The 22,936-nt window shown below is 40.5% G+C and overlaps 1 protein-coding gene across 1 annotated transcript in view; it reads right to left on the reverse strand.

Annotated features, from left to right (window-relative positions):
* The window catches only part of BIRC6 (baculoviral IAP repeat containing 6), a 349,123-nt gene extending 326,187 nt beyond the window's left edge, over nt 1-22,936 (reverse strand). Inside the window, 6 exon segments of the mRNA XM_050951314.1 lie at nt 1,323-1,516; nt 3,531-3,668; nt 6,377-6,558; nt 22,583-22,841; nt 22,843-22,903; nt 22,905-22,936. Coding sequence (XP_050807271.1) covers nt 1,323-1,516; nt 3,531-3,668; nt 6,377-6,558; nt 22,583-22,841; nt 22,843-22,903; nt 22,905-22,921 — 851 coding nt within the window. The 5' untranslated portion in view covers nt 22,922-22,936.

Genomic DNA, 22,936 nt, shown 5'->3' on the forward strand with positions numbered 1-22,936 from the left:
TAACATGCCTGAAACAAGAAATTATGAAACTAGGAATTCAAGATACTTTTATTCCCATCTCCAAAAATCAGTCCAAGGAGTTTTCTGCTGCCAAGTGAAGACACTAAATAGCTCTTTATTTGTGAAACTGTAGTATAAAAACAGTATTGTAGTATTGTTGTGCTTAAGAATTAAGTTTGGTGGTCTATACTAGGTATATGAGCGAATGTATGTGCTATGATGTCTACCAAAACACATGTAAACGACTCTCATAACACTTTTCAGAGTAGCAGCCTTGTTAGTCTGTACCTGAAAAAGAACAGGAGTATTTGTGGCACCTTAGAGACGAACAAATTTATTTGAGCATAAGCTTTCGTGGGTTACAGCCCACTTCATCGGATGCATGCAGTGGAAAATACAGTAGGAAGAGATATACATACATACACACACACACACACACACACACAAAACAATGGGGCGTTACCATACAGACTGACAAGAATGATCAGATAAGGTGAGCTATTACCAGCAGGAGAGAAAAATTTTTTGTAGTGGTAGTCAAAATGGTCCATTTGCAGCAATTGACAATAAGTCGGGAGGAGGGGGGGAGGGAGAGGGAATAAACATGGGGAAATAGTTTTACTAACACTCTGACAGCCAGTACATCAATTTGTAGTCATATCAACTCAAGCTGTGAACTTGGGAGATTCCAACAGTATAAGCAGGACCTGGAGAAGTTAAACCTTGCAGAAAAGATTAAGGAAAAATATAGGTGCTGAGGGAAGTGGTTTTGACACTCCACTCCAAATAAATACCAGTACAGAAACATGCCAAAAGTTAAGCAATGGCCTAAAAAAAAAAAAAAAAAATACAACTATAGCAACGTAACTGGCAAGCCGGTATCAGTTATTATCTTAACCCTAATGAGGAACTGCTGGAATCAGGAAAAGATCAAGTGATAGCCAGGCAAGCCCACTTTTCTCCATCCGCTGCTGAAAAGGAAGTGCTGGGAAGGCTTAAAAGGAAGCATTTATACTCTGCAGGGTATGGCACACAAGTTTAAGCACTAGGAGAATTCAACCAGTATTCCACTAAGGAAGTAACACTCAGGAGCTATAAATCCACAGAGACAGTATCTTTGGAGAAGCAGTAGTTTTATTTAATAATGCCAAAATTTGTAAAAAAAAGTCATTTGCACTAAACCTTTACACATTAACCAGTTTCTGCATTCCCCATTTTCCTTTTCTCGCAGATGGATCAATCCAATTTCTCCTTATTGAAGAAATCTGAATCTACTTTGATCCAGACAAAAGGTAAAATTCACCATTACATTTTTAATATACCTGTCCACAGATCGACCAGGTCCCACGCCAAGTTCTGGTCGCGCACTGGGTAAGAGGTAAGATAACCTATCCATCACAGAGGAGGCTACAGGTAAGGCAGCAATATTTTGATTTATCTTCTTAAGTTCATTTACAATGGCACTGGCGACAGACTTCAATACATGATGAGGAAGATGGAACGTAACTGTTGCCCACTGAATTAAGAAAAATTGTCCAAGTTATTACAAGAAATTACAATACAAATGTTTCACCTGGAAATCAGAAACAAGAATCAAGAAATACTAATGCCTAGTCTTGTGTTTAATTTTACTAAAACACAAACTCAAAAATATTTGTTCAATTTTTTTAAAACTGCAGCTCATGAAAAATGAGTGCTTTTATTAGTTTGTAATCTCATTTGATTATACCACTCAATACTGCACGACAGCCAAACTCAGCAATGTGAGCTCTAAAAATGCCTCAATTAAGATTTTTTTTTGGTGAATTATAATACATAGTTGAGTCATTTGAGTTATAAAAGCAGGAAAAACATATGAGATACCTTAAAACTTAATATGCTTTTTTATATCCCAATTTAGTTCTCAGTTAGAAGTGTCTTTAATGTCTGAAGAAATGTATTTTACAAATAAAAGTTTTGAAATTATACAGGTGCTCTGTAGAGTTTTAGTGGGGATTTTTAAACCACCACTTGTTCAGAAGTCTCTGGAGGTCAAGTTTGATGCCTACTCAGAAAATAGTTTAGAAATAGAGATCTGATATTTAAATGTTTTATAAACTTTTTTTGTTAAAAGTTAAAGAGGCAGATCATCCTTTATTTAAATCTTCAGCTTTCGATACAGTATTCCATTTTGTAGAGAAATCAGGAAAGTTGTTAGAGGACTAAACATTTGTCCACTTTTAAGTGTAAATTGATATGCCTACTGCTAAAGTAAACTGCAAAACAATATGGTTTTGGTAGTATGATATAGAATTTCAACAAAGGTAACTAACAGGTACACTGAGTTTCCATAAAATCAAAGATTACTCAAAATGCACCAATTTTAGGAGAGTCCAAAGGTTCCTTTGGACACTTGTAAATGTACTCTTATGTTACTTTACCTAGTTGACTGGACACTTGTAAATGTACTCTTATGTTACTTTACCTAGTTGACTGGACACTTGTAAATGTACTCTTATGTTACTTTACCTAGTTGATTGTAAGTATGTGGAGCACACAGCAAGTGCAAATTAACCAATCAGGGTCTTTTTACTATGTTAAACAATTAACTTATCAACTTGCACTGAAATATTAACTTATTTCCTGAGAGGATGGATATTATACGCACAAAATATTTACCGTCATACTGTTTTAATACGAATGTATAGTACTACAGCCAGCTATTACTGTGGCTCTTTTGGGTAACGCTGATTGCTAATTTGGCTCCTCAACCACTGAGGTCTGAGTATCACTGCAATAGAGCATTTCATACTGAAGCAATAGCCCCACCAGTCAGTCCCTGAGAACAGCATGTTAATCGACACAAATCCCCTGGATTAAGACTGAAACACTACAGACCAGCCCCTTGTCAAAACAACTTGGGCAAAAGCATTTAAATTACAATTAAAAGTTGAAAAGTATTGCATTGCTTTACCCATTCTGTTGTCTGTTTATGTTCTGTATTATGACTGTAAACTTTGGGGTCTTTCTTAGTGCTTGTAAAGAGCCTAACCTATGGATGCTACATAAATATTTATTTTATGTTGCTGTGAAGAGTTAGGCAAATATTTTAAAATTGGTTAAATGCTTTCAATTACATTTTGTTGTTGTTGCTGAGGAATTGGAAGGCTTCTCTCTTTTAGGACAAATCCTGTTACACTGTAGAGAAGGAAGTCTACAACTCAAACTCAAGCCTCAGAGGAACAGAAAGAAGGAATTTTATACTTGTTAAGAAAGGAAAGCCATTCTAGGAAGACTGGTGAAGCTGCTCAGACCAACTATACTATTAGATTAGAATAGACGTACAGTAACTCCTCACTTAACATTGTAGTTATGTTCCTGAAAAATGCTAGTTTAAGCGAAATGATGTTAAGCAATTCCAATTTCCCCATAAGAATTGATGTATAGCAATTAAAAAGTGACCTACAATGCCCTTAAAATATACAATGGAAATGAAGTGTCTTTATTTATTTTAGAAAGCGTTAGAGAATTTTGGAGACACTTTCCTTCACCTTTGCAACTTTATGGTTTGCTGCTGTCTCATGTGAGGTATTTTTTAAGCCATCTTTCAGCTGTGTGATGAACAAGTCATATCCCTCTGTGCTGGAGACGTCTACCTTCTCTATGCAAGCACATAACAGCTGCTGAGCCTAAAAACATGTGGAAAGAGACAAAATTAATGTCTGGATACAGAAGCTACTCTCTTGTAAAATTTAAGACTTGATGGATTCAGTATCTAAATCAAGGTATCAGAGACAGGAAATGTATTTTATTTGTGAAGCACATTGCACAGTTCCTACAGTATGCTAACAGGCCATCTTCTGAGGAAACTGTTTTGTCAGATCTTTCATAGTTTGGAACTGGGAAAAAACAAAAATACTTCCAAATGACATGTGCTACCTTGCAGGCTGGCAGATAGCTGAAGATGATCATTTAAAAGGAGCACCAGTTTCCAATGACACACATCGTGCCACCCACCTGGGGTGATTTCTGGGTTGCTGTCTACCAGCCATTATTATGTACGTTGTTTTCACTCCCCAAAGAGCAGCAGACAACGGAAGCAAATCAATAAGTCTCCCAAGCTAAGGCTGCTCCTCAGAGGAAGAGGAAACTAAAATCCTCATGGCTCCTTATACTTCCTGAGTCTCTTCAGAAGATGAAAACTTATGAGTATATCATGTGACGAGTTTAGAAAGAACATTTGGGTGAAAGGAAAGAGAGCAGAAAGCCTCACAATGCTGTCACAAGCCAATGAATCACATCCAGTCTATTATAAATGGGTACAAGATACAGAACCCGATCTGCAGACGCATCATACCAAAAGTTAATAAATGTAGAGTGTGAGACTGGTGAAAGCCTAGGATAACAAGGGAATACAGGGCCAGCCATGGATGAAGAGACTCTTCCACCTGATCCCATGCTCTCTTCGGAACACCTGTTTAAAATTTCCTGGGGCTCTCTAGGGATGGTGTTACCACCTCTAATAATGAAAGGTAACTATGCCAGATGGTTCTTGCATTAAAATAGCATTCCCTGCTTTTTTCTTGGCAAGAAGGCCCTAGACTCCCTGAAGCTGGTCCTGCTGATGGCCAAATCCTTCCCAAACAGTCTTTAAAGAGAAGAGTCCAGACCCTGGAAAAGGGTCCACCACCCACTGTTTTAGATACAGGGATCTTCTTGCTGAAACTGACACGGCCATGGAACTGAATACTGGTTGTATCACATCATAAGCAACACAGCAAACGAGAGCAGAACCCAGAAAAGGAAGTGTGTTGGGCTAGTTAGGCCTGGTCTACACTGGGGGGGAGGGGAAGAGGAGAATCCATCTAAGATAAGCAACTTCAGCTACAAGAATAGCGTAGCTGAAGTCAATATATCTTAGATCGACTCACTTCGCATCCTCGCAGCACGGGATCAACGGCCGCCGCTCCCACATTGACTCCACTTCCGCCTCTCACCCTGGTGGAGTTCTGGAGTCAATGGGGAGCACGTTCAGGGATCGATGTATCGCATCTAGACAAGACACGACACATCAATCCCGACAGATCGATCACTATCCACCAATCCGGCGGGTAGTGTAGACATAGCCTTAGGGTCCTCATATGTAGCCTTGTATCAGAGGGTAGCCGTGTTAGTCTGGATCTGTAAAAGCAGCAAAGAATCCTGTGGCACCTTATAGACTAACAGACGTTTTGGAGCATGAGCTTTCGTGGGTGAATACCCACTTCCTCAGATGCATGTAATGGAAATATCCAGGGGCAGGTATATATATGTGTGCTAGCAAGCAAGCTAGAGATAACGAGGTCACCTCAACTGCTAGAACAGGGCCTCATCCTCCCTGATTGAACTGACCTCGTTATCTCTAGCTTGCTTGCTAGCACACATATATATACCTGCCCCTGGATATTTCCATTACATGCATCTGAGGAAGTGGGTATTCACCCACGAAAGCTCATGCTCCAAAACGTCTGTTAGTCTATAAGGTGCCACAGGATTCTTTGCTGCTTTTACATATGTAGCCTTGACAGCAGCCAAGCTTTTGTAGTCACCCAGAAGGCATATACGCTGCATATAATTGGCAGTGTAGCAGTAAGCATGAGGACTTGGAAAGCTCTTTTCAGCTTGGGCCTTTTGCTGAGTAAGAATTACAGTCTCACGTTAACACGTTATCTAACATGTGCTAACATATTTTGCAAGAGTCTAGCTTTCCTCAAACAGCTTAGCTCATGTTAGAAGTATACTGTACTGTCTACAATGGACTCTTAAAATATGTTAGCTAATGTGCTAACACCACACCTTAACTCGGAGTCTCAACAAGACCCCAGGACTCATCCTTCCATCGTGAGCTAGATGGGCAAGCTTCCTTCAAGTGGTATTCAATGACCAGGTGGTGTTTTTAATCACCTCTCAGAAAGGGGAATTTAGTTGATTAGCGGAGGCAACATGTTAGCCATTCATCCCTCTTTCCTTGTTCTTGAAAGCCTAGAAGGCACATGATCTAACACCTCCATAGTCTGGCCAGTGGTTTTTGGAATGGGTAGCAGGAACCGCTGCTTGGTTGACTACAACAGAGCAGGAAATGGGTCCCTATCTCTAGTGATTGCTGGGCAGGTTTCTCTTCTGAAATGCCTCAGCTGGATAGCACGAGCAGGACTGGCTATGTGTCCTTTTTGTTCCCAGATTTTAGCTTGGACTATCCACCATCAAGTTTTGGTGGAGGGTAATTACTGCTTTATGGTGACTTACATTAAAATATTATCCCATTAGGCATGCAATCCTTTAATATTACATTAACAACCCAATACAATTTCATTACCTCTAGTACAAAGTCATTATATACTAACAATTTAGAACTTACCTCTGTAACTGGCAATTCAAGTTGAACCACATCATCTTGCTTTGAAACAGGTGTTTGCAGAGCTGTGTCTAGCAGCAAGATGCCATTGAGGTCTTTCCTACATCCGACTGCATAATCATCCACAAAGATAACTTTATCCACAGCAGAAATATACTGACATTTCACCCGTCCACCTGGTTTAGCTGCACGGGAAAATACAGAAGAAAATGCTATTACGAGAAGCAGAACTATTTAAAACAATCAGTAAAATGTGTTTTGGGACACGAGACAAAAATTAGCTAAAGAATCAGTAAGTTAATGCTGAAGGGGAAGTCTGGGACTAGTTTTTTTAATAGCTATATGATCAGATATCTTGAAGGCTACTGTGCCCTCTGGCAAAAGTCACTTTAAGATTAATGACACTGTTCATGTATTCTTGCCAAAACAATTATCTATGACCATTTTATGAACTATAGTGAAAGCAGTCAATCAAGTCTTACTTTCAGTAAAAGTCTTAGTTTAGTTTATGCAGGTATGTGGCAAATGAACACCCTGCATTCATTCCTTTAAGATGACGAGTACTTCTTCTTGACTGTAGGTCAAGTTAATGGTAGGAATTAAGCTGTACAGTGAAGAGATAAATCAAGCTAAAAACTCAATAGCTCATCAGTACTCTGGAGATAGGTGAAGCCTCTCCGTGGCCAGAGGGGACCACCAGCTCACTACTCAGACAGTCTACATACATACGCACACATACTTTATATTATACATACACACACACAATATATATATATTATATATATAAATAAATAAAATATATGTATATGTGCATATATCACACTTCACCAACAAAACCCAGCACCAAACCACCAAAAGATTACAGCACACAGGAGACTAAACTATTATGTTCCACAGGCACAGAATAGGTGCACCAATGCCTGAGGCACCTGCGATGTCAGGGAATTAATTGAGATACACCCAGATAATCCTGACAAGTGACCTACACTCCATGCTGCAGAGAAAGGTGGAAAAAAAAACCAGTCACTGCCAACCTGATTTGGGAGGAATTTCCTTCCTGACCCCACATATGGTGATCAGTTAGATTCTGAGCAAGAACCAGACAGCTAAGCACATAAGAGACTATGCTCCATACCACCTCAGAGACACAGCCCTCAATGTCCCATCTCCAGCTTTGGCCATCCCTGATGCTTTAGAGGAAGGAGACAAAGTACACAGTTGCACGGGGATCCCTTCCTGACCCTCTCCATCTAGAAGGAAAGGCAAGGGACTAAAGCCAATCTAATTAGTCCCAGTTAGACAAGATACCATAATCCGTACTCATGTATAGTCATCACGATATTTTCTTCCAGGAGAGGAAAAATTTCAAATGACGACTTAAACATAGCATTTAAAGACATTTAAATAAAAGGTGTGCAAGACATTACAACTGCCATCTTTACAGTGCTCTCTTTTCATGTGTAACAGAACAACTAGAAGCCAATCAACCTCAGCGTAACTTGATAGTTCAGATCCCATCAACTTCTGAGTAGTTTCAATTATTTTTACCAATATGTATTATTTTACATTTATGCAAGGTAATGCATATTGCCTTCACTTTATTACACTTCAGATTAATTTTAAATCTCACAGTCCCTCCATAGTTTTCAGTAACTGCCATCCACCACAACTTCAAAATTTCCTGTATACTTCCTCCTCCAAATAATAAACTAATCCATTACTAACCTGAAAACTACTCTATTTATAATCTAACTATGGCTTCACCTTAGCACCTATGGTTTCTCCCTCAACACAAAGTGATCTACATAAAACCTACAGTTCTAAAGTCATACATAAAGTCTGAAATAATTGTGCCACGTGCCTACATCAAGTAGAATTTTGGTATCAAGGGCCCCTATACTCCCCTGGTTCCCTTAAATAAGTTTGTCTGTCAATGTACTGCCTTTGCCGATCCTTGCTGTGAGGGGCATGTGCCCCACCTCAGGAACCATTGAATCATATCAGAGTTGTAAAGTCTTAGTTCTAGCTGACCTAAAAAGGAGAGGACACTTTAAACGGAAAAAATCAAGCACTTGCAAACTATGCTTTTACCAACATGCTGGAGTTCCTCAGAGAGAAATGTCTATGGACAAATACAACTGCAGCCAAGGAAAATAAATCATTCTACAGGAAAAAAACATTTCTACAGACAGCAGAAAAAGTATTAAAAGGTAAATTCCACTTATTTAAACTTATAATTGTCTCAAGGACTCATTGAAAACCGTTATGTTCAAAATTGAGAAGTATTTGACATCTTCAACATTATGCCATAAACTGCAAATATAGTTGTCACCCACATAGACTAACATGTATTATAATACTAGAGCCTATTTTATTAGGCTAAAAATCTACTAAAAAAAAGTCTCCAGTGCAGACTAAGTATCCTTTATATTTTTACTCCTTCAGTTTACTTTTGCAGAAAAAAACTTTTGCTGTCAAAGGATGATCAAAACTCTCTACAAGGGTATTTACAATTGACACTTGGACTTTGTTCAACAGGAAAACTAGCCTACTTTTAGTTCCTAGAGTTTGAATAAACTGGTTAAATGATATCCCATATTGTACCTACACCTACAGAAACAGATACCACAATCAAAGACTGCTGAAGTTGCAAACCAAACTCTCAAGAGCTCACTAATAACTTCCACTAGTTCAAAGGTTCAGCTCCAAGTTCTGAAATGGACTGTGGTCTATATATGCCCATGTGATAGCAGGACAGTCTAAAATTAAGAATTTAAGTTCTTACGAATCACAGGTCCGGAACCAGGGTTTGGGAAGTTTCAATTATCCTGGAATCATTTGAACTGGATCCTCCAAAATATTTCAAAATGTTGGCAAATCATGGAACACTGAACACTACAAACAGTCATTCTAATTACCATCCTGCATTCTACCCCCAATCGCGAGTAGTTCATGGAATAGTTTCTTTATACTCTTGGTATTGACATGGCTCATTTTTTCCTACACATCCCTGACTTACAAGAGTAGGCAAAACAAGAGTTGAGTCAAGCCTTCGTTCTACAGTCATTAGGCAAACTGGTGTTCTGCTGGCAGAGTGATAGTCCAAACCAACAGCACTAGTACTCCCAAAAAACAGAAAAATTGAATCCAGTCACAGATCCATTCTCAAATCAACAGTAAATTGGGGATGAAAAGAGAAAGTATTGTGGCATGTATGCAGCAGAAGGGAGAGCAAAACCCACTCCAGCAGCCAAAGGATGGAAAACACTAAGCATCTTCCTTCGGAGAAGTGAAGCATACTAAAAAGAGGAGCAGTGTCCAAACTGAGGGGCAGATTTTGTTGTCTATGGTTGAATCTCTTCTCCTGTACAGAGGAGGATTGTCCCTGCTTATGGTCAACATCTGTCTTAAGATGACAAAGAGCAAACTTTCTGCCTGCAGCAAGCATCCGAGAGCAAATAGCATGTAGATTCATTGTGCAATTCTGTCTCCTTGTGTAAGCATGATGATTTATTCTTTAGAGATCAACTCATCCCCCCAGTCCCCCTAGCACTCCTACCTCAATCAATCAATGTCCAGGTTAGACAGTAAAAAGTGATTTCAGTATTTTCATTTCTGTTGTTCAGTAAGCAGATCTGTGCCATATTCACTTTCCTTCCTGACTAAAATATGCTCTGTTTCAATTGTTGTAAAATTGGAGTGTCCACTACAGGAATTTCCATATTGGATGAAAACAGTGATCCATCTAATAGAGTATTCCATCACCCACAATGGCCAGTACCAGTGCATCTGAGGAAGGTCCAAAAACCCCAAAGTAAGTAATTAAGGAACAACATGTTAACAGGGGAAGTTTCTTACAAACCCTCTCACTTACAGGACAGTTTATAGGATCTATAACCATTCCACTTTTTAAAAATATTATCTAATGCTCTTGTTGTCATTATAGAGAAGTGAGATCCTCTCTGAAATTGCAGTTCTGTTTCTAGCTGAATTTTGGATGCTGTTCAACATCCCAAAACGAGTAAGACCAGCTTGAAAATTAATAGGTCAAGTCAGGATCCACGGTGGAGCCTGTGGCAAAAAAACAAGTTATTTTAACAAAAAGGGCTTGAGATAGAGTACTCCAAAAACTGAGCTGTTCTCAAAAATTACACAAGTTTAATACTTCTACCCACACCAAGGAAACACATGAATCTTAATAGTGAATGCTCCTTGCCAAGATCTAGTGCAGTGGTGCCCAAACTTTTCCCATAGTCCCTCTCCTTACCAGTAACAGAATCTGTCCATGTCCCCCATTCCACTACTGCATAATTGACTCAGCAGAGGAGCTTGGGCTGAAGGCAAAGCTGGGGGCAGAAATGGGGACGGGGAGAAGTTGGGCTTAGAGGCAGAGCTGGCCTGGAGACAGAGCAGAGCTCTGGCTGGGACAGCAGCTGGGCTTGGGGGCAGGGTGACACTCTCTCCCCTTCCCAACCCCCATGAGGGTTGGCTTGGACCCCACCACATGCCCCGGTAAACACTGCACCACATACCCCTTGTGGGGCACACCCTACAGCTTGGGGATCACTAATCTAGTGCATGGTAAATACCAAAACAACGCCCATAACGTCAATATAAAAGTTATTAAGCCTTTAATTTGGAACTGCAAAGTAACGTTACAAAATTCTAGAAATCTTCAAATCACTGGTGCAACTCCCCTTTCAGAACAGGAAGACATGGTGAAAACAGTCAAAAACATAGTTGCTTGCTTCAAAATACCCTTTAACCTATGGTAGTTGTATTATGCTGCGAGCCCACAAGTTTCAGCTATTCCACTGACTAGTGTTCACAAAGTCATGCATTTCACTGGAGTTATTCACAGGGGAGAAAGCCTCAGACCTATGAAGAAAGGAAGGATTCCAGTGCAAAGAGCCTTCCTCTTGCAGCTCCCAAGAAGCTGGAGGCTGGAAACAAACATTCCTTCCCCCTGCCAAGTATGAATGGAGACCTTCAAATTTAAGAGACATTGTTATTGAGAGACTGCCCCCGTGTTAGGGAATGGAGCAACCAAAGAGTGCAGGAACTAAGTTGTGCTAGGGATCAAGGATAAGCAGAACCAGGTCTAGAACTTCAGGATGAGGAAAGGAGGCTTTTCTGTACCTCTATGGGGAGCTAGCTGACATTGCAATACCAAAACCATGAAACTGAGTGTTCCCCTCAACAGAGGCAACCAATTTTGGGTCAGAAAGCCCAGAGAGGGAGTGCTGTTGTGGTGTAGGTGATTAAGATAGCAAGTGTGCCACAAATCATACAGCTAGGCTGCCCAAACCGAGAGCACTGATGGAACCACATCCCCATTCTGGGTCACCTATTTGGTCACAATTTCGGATCCTACCCAATCATATTCAGACAGCTGCTGTGTATGCCATGCTGAGCACTTCCAGCCTGACTGGCAGCGATGTCCCATGCACCTGAGGGAACGAAAATTCCTGGCAGTTATTAGGGAGACTGACCAGGCAATGGGTTTTGCAGATGCCACTAATGGAACAAGTGCTGGCAGAGTAGAGGAAGTACCCTCACGTGAAGCTATGTCCAGCCTTTTACAAATGCTGTGATATTCGTAAGAACCTGCAAAACTCTGTCTATCCCCAAATCTGTACAATAAGTTTCACAATAAAGGGCTGAAGACTATCTGCAAAGGATCCCCTTACACACTCCCTCCTCCTGCTAAAATGGACAGGCTGCCATCTCCTCTGCTAGTTAGGATAATGAATATCTATTAGGGCTGTCATGAAATTTAAAAAGTTAATCGTGATTAATCACACTATTAAACAATAATAGAAAACTGTTTGAAAATATAGAAAACATCGTAAAATATTTAAATATATTGACTTCAATTATACCACAGAATACAAAGTTCAGTGCTCACTTTACATTTTTTTTAATTACAAATATTTGTGCTATAAAGAAACAAAGGAAATAGTATTTTTCAGTTCACCTCATACAAATACTGTAATACAATTTCTTTATCATGAAAGTTGAACTTCTAAAATGTAGAACTGTTAGAAAGAGGAGCAGCAGGTTGACCCAGAGGTAGATTGAGCAGATGGAATCCTTTATTGTGATACTTGTTCCCCTGGACCCAATTGTCCAGTAAGCACTAAATTAGTTACAGCACGCTCTTTTTGTTTAGGTTGCACGCACACTCCTACATCCGTTACAATACATATGCTCCCCGAGTTACGTAAACCGGACGTACACAAATCTGATCTTACGGAAAAAGTTCTATAAGCTAGAAATAGGAGGGGGGAGGCAGTTTGGGCGTAATGGTCAGAGATATGTTTCCCACTTACACAAAATTCGAGTTATGCAAGGAGTTCCAGAATGGAATGCCCGCGTAAGTCGGGGAGCATCTGTACCCCAAAAACCCTTAAGTAACAAAAACATCCACCCCTATTGACTGATTACAGCATTATGCATTTTATACAGATATTTTTACCTTGAAAATACAGTTCTTTGTAGTGTCTGTTGCTACAAATTCCCTTAATTAGCAGTTCTATGGGGAGGAAGGAGGAGGCCACGAGCAGTTCTCATTTATGTAGCTGGGAAAGGATGGGAGGGGGAGATAACAGTTCTTTACACAAAAAGGTATCCTTTAGACAACTTTTTTTATGCAGCTGCAACACTTCTTTATTCCCAACAAGATGAACGGGAGGGGGAAGGATGACACTTATCTATTAAGCGAAGAAATGGCGTCTGCCTGTGACTTTACTCCCTAATACCATACCAGCACACCTGCTGTTTCCCAGGTCTCTACTTAACCCTTACATATCCCAGTAAGAATTATGTACCCCCAAAAAAATGCATTCAAAAACAAAACAATGTAAAACTTTAGAGCCTACAAGTTCAGTCACTCAGACAGAAGTTTTTTTACATTTGCAGGAGATAATGCTGACGACTTCTTATTTACTACGTTACGTGAAAGCGAGAACAGGTTTTCACATGGAACTGTTGTAGCCAGCATCGCAAGATATTTATGTGCCAGATGCGTTAAAGATTCATGTCCCTCCACGCTTCAACCACCATTCCAGAGGACATGCGTCCATGCTAACGAGGGAGTTCTGCTCGATAACAATCCAAAGAAGTGCAGACTGATGCATGTTTACTTTCACCATCTGAGCAGGATGCCACCAGCACAAAGTTGATTGTTCTTTTTTGGTGATTCCGATTCTGTAGTTTCCACATTGGACTGATGCTCTTCTAAGACTTCTGAAAGCATGCTTCACACCTCATTCCTCTCAGATTTTGGAAGGCACTGTTGATCTTAAACCTTGGGTCAAGTGCTGTAGCAATCTTTAGAAATCTCAGATTGGTACCTTCTTTGCATTTTGTCAAATCTGCAGTGAAAGTCTTAAAAAGTGCTAGGCCATCATCCGAGACTGCTATAACATATGGCAGAATGCGGGTAAAACAGAACAGGAGACATACTATTCAGGAGTTCAGTCACAAATTTAATTAACGCATTATTTTTTAAACAAGCACCATCAGCATGGATGTCTGTCCTCTGGAACAGTGGCTGAAGCAGGCGGGGTGGGCATACGAATGTTTAGCATATCTGGTTTGTAGCCAGCATTGAAAGGCATTTACATCAATGCCATGCAAATGCCTGTTCTCACTTTCAGCATTATCTCCACAAATGTAAACACACTTGTTTGTCTTAGAGATTGGCTGAACAAGAAGTAGGACTGAGTGGACTTGTAGGCTCTAAAGTTCTAAACTGTTTTGTTTTTGAGTGAAGTTACATACAAGGTGGATAAAAATCAATTTTTTTTAAAATCTGATTTTTATTTAAATTGGATTTTTTTATAACATGCTTTTTTCCCCTCAAAAAGCAATCTAAAGATTATAGCTGAAAGATCTTATCATGGAATAGAGATTATAAATTCTATAGAATGAGACAATATATTCATGTAATGTTTAAAAAAAGTTTTATGAGTTCCAATATTTCATGGATTAGGGACCCAATTTTATGGGGTTCCGGGGGTTTCTGTACATTATTTGGGTTAATCTTTCTATCTACACCAATAGGACTCAATGCTCAGTCTAGAAGATACCATCAGAGATGCTTAGTTTTGCAGTTCTCAAACTGGGGATTTGTGTCTCCAGAGATAACATGCTTGTTAACAGCAAAAATATGTTTTTAAATATATAGAGGTGAGAAATAACAGACCTCAGCTCTATTGTCCCTCTGCAAATTTGTGTACACACAGTCAATCCCATCCCTCTCGCTAAAAGTGTGAAGTTTCAGAAAGTTCAATGAACAGAAGATTGTTGGGGGCAGAACAGATCTGGACAAGGAGAAGAAGTTTGGAGATAAATGTGAGAAGGGAGGAACAGGCCACAGAAATAAAAGTGAAACTGTTTGAGCAGCATATTCCAGAAGTCTTACGGTCTTCCTGGGGATAGCCTTCATTGATTTGAGATCTATCATACCATTCTCTCACTAGAAGGGAATACCTATAATGGCAGCAGACCATAAAAGAGACAACTTGGAAATATATGTTTGAAAGAAAGTCACCCCAGTGTACTGGTGGAAGTCACTTAAGCACTTGGATTCAGAGACCGTTGAAGTGATAATCTCACTTTTAACAGCAGTAGCTTTTTCTACTGGTGTAGAAAGAATATTTTCTTCCTTTGGACTAATTCATTCCAAACTGAGAAGTTGTTTGGAACCTGAAAAAGCAGGAAAGCTTGTTTTTCTTTTCCAGATTATGAACACACAGGAAAATGAAGGTGAAGACAACAGTAAGCTGCAGAAGTCAATATTTTAAGTTTCTCATGTTGACCTGGCTGACATAGTAGATTTATTTATTTTTTAAAATATTTCATTTAACTATTTTAGTTAACAATTTTACCACCCCAAAAAAAATGATTTTAAAAAAACTTGAATGTTTAAATTCAAAAATTCACATGCTTGTTTTGTTAAAATATAATATGTTTTCTGTTGAAGAAAAAATCCAGAATATGTAACATTGTTATTTTAGTTAAATAAAACCATTTAAAATGTCTGTCTGGTGATGTACTCCTCCTAATACAGCATGGCAAGAAAATCCTTCAAATATTAATGATTAACCTGTTGAATTGGAGGTATTTATGAAGTCACTGGGAGGAGAACTATCTGCTTCAATTACCTTTGGTAAATGAAATAACCAAACAATCATTCATTCTCTGATAGGGCTGTAAAACTAAATCAGAAAAGTTTTCAAAATAAAACACTTTAAAAATGTATAGTGTGTGCCTTCTAAATATGAAACCTACATCTATCTCTGTGTTGTAAAGAATATGTATTAGCATTATAACAGCCAACAAGAATGCACTTTTATTTAGAAATCCATGATTAAATCAAGTCTTCCTGACTAGTGATTTAAATCACCTTGGTTACATAACAAAAACAAAACAAAAAACAAAAATCTATATTTGTAAGTTTCACTTTCACAATAAAGAGATTGCATTATGGTATTGTACGAGGTGAATTGAAAAATACTATTTCTTTTGTTTCTCATTTTTACAGGGCAAATATTTGAAAAAAATATAAAGCATTATACACTTTGTATTCTGTATTGTAATTGAAATCAATATATTTTAAAATATAGAAAAATATCCAAAAATATTTAATAAATTGTAATGATTCTATTATTTAACAGTGCAATTAAAACTGATCAATTTTTTTAATTGTGATTAATTTGAGAGTTAATCATGTGCGTTAATTGCAATTAATCAACAGCCCTAATATCTATCCTAAAGGGATCCTGAAGCCCCAGGAACAGATTGGGCATCTCTTGTTTAGCTCCTTATAAACCCCCATGATTCACCCAGCATGTGGAGGTGCTGCTTTCCTTTTATCACCACCACTTAGCCATCCTCTCCCCACCCCCACATCACAAGCAGCCTCCATGTCATGTAGAGCAAGTGCACAGGATTTGGTCCAGTCCCTTAATGATTAAGCTTTACACCTGAAACCAGACCAATGTTTTTCTTTGCCTTATTGCATAGGACCTTTAGTGGTATTTTCAAAAGGCACTTTGGTGCACAAATTCCACTAATATTCAACAGGGCTCATGCAACTAAATCCCTAAGTGATTTTGAAGATATCCTAATAAGTCCTTATCTTGTCAAGGCATAGCTTGGCAATCCTGAATATGCTTCCTCACGTACAGCTGGGTTTTCAATATGCTCCAGTTCAACTGGCCCTGGATCTTTTTCTCTGCCCAATCGAATCAAACATCAGCTTGAGACCAGCTGACAATATTGATAGTTTATGTTGAGAAATGTCACCAAGTTAAGTTTGCAATACAAGTGGTGAAAAATGTGGCACAAGAAGATCTTGTTCCCTGTGTGCATAGCTTGCAAGTGAGCTACTGGAGCTATTACACCAGCAATCTTGACCAAGATTAGAGACTAAGGTGCACATGGCAGTTAGCCTTACTTGAAATAAATCTAATGCAAACAATGGTTATAATGCATGTGCAACACTGGAAGTATGAGCTGACATGAGGAGTATTACAGGCATTTTAGAGGGACTACAGTCATTAAATTTTGGGAAAGATCTACATTAGAGAAATTTGGTATAAGACCAGAAAAACACTTTTGATTTACACTTGGTTCACACAGGCAAGGTTGCCTCTAAAATCATGAGAATTGGATACTTTTCCCTCCAATGAAAGCTCAAAGTCAAGCACAATTTTGTTGCATACACACTATCCCTTGCCAAAGTTACACATTGGTTTTTGTCAGTGTCACAGCTACAACTACCTCTTTAGGAGCTTTTCACAAAAGTAAGAGGTGTTAAACCTTGCCTAACGGCCAGATACACATTTCAGTAACTTGTTTTGCACTTACCTAAATTCTCTAAAGTTGCTGTAACTGAGGAAAATATTTACCTATGTTTTCCCTAGTTTAAGTTGAGGACACAGAATAGTTACCTTCATTTAGAAGCATGACAGTGTTTAACATGACATGCATCTGACGAAGTGGGTATTCACCCACAAAAGCTCATGCTCCAAAACATCTGTAAGTCTATAAGGTGCCACAGGACTCTTTGCTGCTTTGACAGTGTTTAACTGGAGGATAAGCGTACTCACAGAGTTTGGAGACTGTTTTTGAATCCTTCAGAATGAAAAGCAAATCAGAAGTACGTCATTTATTTGCTACATTTTGTATCAAGTTAAAGTAGTCCTCTGTACAAAAGTTTTATAATATGTTGACTGTAGTGGTTTAATTTAATTCCAGTTACATAACCCTAAATATATTTATTTTAACAGTGGCATAATGGAGTTGTAAGTTTATTTTATCAGTTAAAAATAAATAAAACCCTCTTTTTTAAAAAACTTCCAACTAAACACGTGTAAATTAGGCAGGCAAAGTTCTATTTCTTCTTGTGCATCATCCTTGTCAGTCATAAAGAATAATAATTTACCTTGCAATAACTGTGGTTCTTCGAGATGGTTGTCCATAGGGATTCCACTTTTGATGCAGACATACTCCCCAGGCATGCAAGAGATAGCCCTTCTTTCCGGCTAGCAGTGTCCATTAGAATCACATCTGTGCCCTGGACACCCTCTCTGCTCAGAAATAACCCCCAAAGGCATAAAGGGCAGACCAGGGACAATTGTCCCTCAATTTCTTTGAGAGTACAAAATCCTGTTGCTATGGGACTCCGATGAAGCAAGGAAGGGGGGCATGTTGCGGATTCCATATGGACAACATATCTCAAAGATCCACAATCCTTGGAAGGTAAGTATCTGTTCCTCCTTCTTGGTATGATTGTCCATGTGGATTCCATCCGTGGTGACTAGCAAGCAGTGACTTGAGTCAGGGAGTGAGTGCTAGGAGTGATATTTAAAACAAGGATTGTAGGACAGCTCTATCTAAGTGGGCATCTCTTCTTCAAGCCTCAACTAAGGAATAGTGCTGGGTAAAGTGTGGACTGATCACCATGTAGTGCTACCCTGCAAATTTCTGGAATAGAGATGACCCTTAGAGAAGCCACAGAAACTTCCTGAGCCCCAGTGGAATGAGAGCTAAGCAGCATATGTGGATATAAGATAGCTCTCTCATAACAGGACCTATAGTTAGATACCCATTTGGGCAACCTTTACCCTATCTGCAAAGGCTAAAAACAGCCTAGGGAAACCTCTGGAGGGCCCTGTCTCATCTAGTTAGTATGAAAAGGCCCCAACCACATCAAGGGTATGCAGTTTGGCTTTCCCTCTCAATTGAGTGGGGCTTGGAAAGAAAACTGGGAGGTCAATCAACCGATTCAAATGAAAATTGTGAACAATTTTAGTCAGGAAACTGGGGTGAGGCCTAAAAGTCACCTTATCTTTATGGAATATCACGTAGAGTGAACCAGCCATAAGGGCCTGGATTTCCCCTACCCGCTAAGCTGATGTTCTGACCACTAAAAAGGCATTATTTCTACTCACCTGTCTATGAAGACTAAGTCACTAGGGGCTCAAAAGCAGGTCCCATTAGGTCACTTAACATCATGTTGAGGTCCCAGGAAGGAAAGGGATCCCAAATGGAGGGAAATGTGGTTGATTCCCTGAGGATCTCATTCAAGAATAGCATGCAAACATTTAGTATGACTGACTTGGAGAATGATGTGAGGATACTGCACGCAAGCTTACTTAACAGAGCTGATGGACAGTCTGAAATGTTTTACAATGAGCAGATAGTCCAGAATAGCAGAAATAGGGGTTCCAAAGAAGACAGGTGACACACTGCTGCTCAAATAGAAAACCTCTTCTATTCTGCTGCACAAGTCAGTCTAGTAGACGTTTTTCAGCTACATGCTAAAATATTCTGGACTTCAGCTAAACAATTTATTTCACTGGCAGTTAACCAGCCAGCATCCAGTCTATCAGATATAACAATGTTGGAACTGGGTGTAATATCAGACCTCTATTTTGCTAAACCCAGGTCCGATAGAACATGTAATATGATCAAAGACTATGTTGAGAGGTTCACCAGATCCAAATGCTAGAATTGTCTGGTCCCAGAGATGCTTGGCCAATTCCAACAATCCTTCATTAATAAGCATGGAGGAGAGCTAAATTTGTAATTTGTGGGATTTTTCTTGCAGCATTTCCACTAGAATCTTCAAAGCATCTATCATTCTTCTTCCAGGGCAGTTGGGAGAGCTAGCCTGTCTGTTGTTAAAGGGTATTCTCAAATGCTACCCACAACATGAACAGGATCTCTCACTGGGACCAAGGCAATAGCACTTCTAAAAAGCACAGGTTAAAACAGCCGACAAGGAGAGCAATGGGGCTCTGGTTGTGTGGTCACAGAGATCCTTCAGCATAGAGAACATCTAAGGCACTGAAAAAGTCTGTGCAGGAGATCAGCATTATAGGCACAGAGGTTATCAATACCAAGAGCACTGGTATCAGAGGAAATTAAGATTAAAGTTTCTGGTGGTACTCGGAGTGCTTGGTAAGCAGCCAGTGCTGATGCACCAAAAGGACCCACTCTGGGTAGTGAACTGCCTTTCAGAAGAGGAGCATAAACGGAGACAGAGACATGATGGATCTTGTGTCTCATTCTACTAGACACCAGAGAGAATGACCTATGCCTACACTCATGCTGGAAGCAACGTACCTTTCTACACTTCTTTGATGACAACGGAGAGTGGGGGTGAGCTCTGCCACTGTCAGTAGTCAAGGGGTTCAATCTCCTGAAAAGTGAACCTGGGAGTTGGCAGTAGAGCTCCAGTTCAAAGAAGCACTAGTCAAAAGTGACTGTTCAGGCTTGGCAGAATCTTTTGCCTCAGGCTCTGAAAAGGGGCACTCCTTGCTGTGTGTGTCCTCTTGGAGAAGGAGCGATATATCCAATACCCTTCAGGGATGGGTCTCTTTGCAAGGCAAGGGATGCATCTAGAGTGCCTAGCACTGCATGGGATAATGGCCCCACAAAAAGGGCAAGTTTTAAATCCCAAGGAATTTGTTTCAGGCACTATGGCTGAAGTCCTGATATAATAGATTTAGAGGATCTCTCTTGTAAGATCCTTTTCCCAAAATCTGAGAACAAAAAAAAAAAAAAATTGTTAATTTATATTACCATATCACCTACGGACCCTAGTAATAGGTCAAGATCCCACGGTGCTAGGTGCTATACAAACAGAGCAAAAAAAATTTACCACTGCCTAGACTAATGAGATTTTACAGTGCACAGAGAAAGGGGCAGCTGCAGAGGTTCCATCTCTCTGTTATAGACAGCAAGAAGGAACTAAGGCCAATTAGGTCCACTCTATCCTTTGTACTCCCCCAGGTAAAGTGGCACAAGGACATCCAAGGCATAAATGCAATCCCAATGGGCATTACTAGCCAAAAAGAATCTGATCTCAGGCATATGCACACTGGAAGTGGAATCCATGTTGACAATTACTCAAAAAAGAATAAAGGTTCTCCAGGCCAAACTAAGCAGTCAGTGGCAACTTTGCAATTGTGTTGCCACTGATGGATCATCATAGATGAAAAACTGATACTTAGTAAATGAGAGACTTAAGAATTGAGATCATTACCATTTAGCAATTATGTATTTTTCTATGAAAGAAAAGTGAGAGCAGATTTCTAACCTTTGCTCACTTGTGAAGTTCAATCTTATAATTTAATTGCTAATATTCAATGAGAAAGTGTATTTATTACCCAAGCCTAATTGGCAAAATTTGTGGGAAACCAGTATAGGAGTAAGCTAAATTCTGTATACAGCCATCAATACTTTCTTTGGTAGTGATCACCAAAATCTCAAAAGAAGGAAGTCCTCTTAATAAAACCTAACCACGTAATTTTAAAATCAACAGTGAAAGCAGAAGTATAGTAACATATTAGAATTAGATTTTTATATATTAAAGATTATTTCCCCAAACTATAGAATATTCTGACAGGATTTCATTCTGCTGCTGTTTGAAGGATAATTCATGAACCGGGATACTGATCTAATCTTCATACACTGAACTTATTTTACAAAGATCAGTTTCCTAACCAGGACAGAAAACCAAAACAAAGGAAAGAGTGGATAATTATTAGAGAAAGTGTTGAACTCTTACGTCCACAAATGCAGTGAATAGCAAGAGCTTTTTAACATAATGGTAAAAACAGTATTGTTATCAACAATGAGAATCAAGGAGCACAGACGCCCTCAGAAAAACCTCAGGAGGGTTTTGAATCTAAAGTGGTTTGACATTAAAGTTGATTTGGAACAGAAGTCAAACATTACTTCTCAATCTAAAATAAATTTCACTAACATGACCTATAGCATAAACTAAGTATCTGGATTTATAATAGTTTAGATCAAGACTCAGTTAGCACCACACAGTAACTGACATCTTCATCAATAAAGATTAAAGTAAAGCCCTATACAATCTAGCAGGTTTGTACTATTAACTGGGAGCCCTCACTGCGCATTACTGACAAAGCAGCAACTAAATTAATAAAAGAAGAAATCAAGGGCACTCCATCACATAATCCACTTTGTTTCTCAACTGTTTAGCTTTATTCCTTTAATAACGCTAAGACAGATGCTCCACTGGCACCTCATCAGTAAACGGTGTGTATTTTATTTTCCAAGAACAAGGAAGTTTTAGTGCTGGCCACGGCGCTGCCCCTGACCATAAGCCTCTGAGGAAAGTAAGGATTTATCTGGTTTGATCAACAGAGGCAGGAAAGCTCAGGAGGAGCCCGAGGGGCCGAAGATACCGAGCGGAGCCCACCTGCCGCCCACGCCCCTCCCCCCACAGGTTTTTAACCGGGCAGCGGCCCGTCTCGGCGGGACTGGCTGGGATCCCCCGTTTCCTTGGATAGGGGAGCAGGGCCAGGACCAGGACCGGGCCTGAGGGTGCGACTCCCAGCCCCTACCCCCGGTTACCTCCCAGGCACAGGCGAACCGGGGCCCTAGTAACTAACCGAAACAGGCGCCGCACCGCATCGCCCCCGCCGCTCAGCCAGGCGGCGGACCAACCAGGAGAAAAAGATGCCGGCAGCCGGCCCATCACAGCCCCCTTCCCACCTGCCACCGGGCCCGACTCCCAGCCCATCGCCAGCTGTTCCGAGGCCACCTCCCGCCCAGACTCTGCCGAGCGTGGCCTGGCTCTCACGGAGCCCCTACCCCACGGGCCGGAGCCCGGGCTGGCTCCGCCGGCGCCTCCCGCCGGCCCAGGCCGGGACTTACCGTTGAGCGCCGAGGCCTGCAGCGTGGCCCCCGAGGTACCGTCGATGACTTTGATGGCGCCGCGGGCGGTCACGGCCAGGATGGCGTTGAGAGCCGGGTGGTAGCAGAGGCTACAGAGCCCGTCGGCGTCGCAGCGCAGGCAGCCGTCCCGCAGCAGCAGCCACTCGCAGGGGCCCGGCGCAGCGGAGACCGATCCAGGGCCAGCGGCTGCCGCCGAGGAGCATGAGGCCCCCGCAGCCGCCGCCGCATCAGCCATCTTCCCGGCTGCTGCCACCGCTCAGGACAACAGGCCCGGGGAACCGCTCAGTGACAGTCCCAGCGGCCGCCACCAGTCACCATCCGGGTCCGGGGAGA

This window comes from Gopherus flavomarginatus, chromosome 4, assembly GCF_025201925.1.
Source record: "Gopherus flavomarginatus isolate rGopFla2 chromosome 4, rGopFla2.mat.asm, whole genome shotgun sequence".
Taxonomy (NCBI): Eukaryota; Metazoa; Chordata; order Testudines; family Testudinidae; genus Gopherus; species Gopherus flavomarginatus.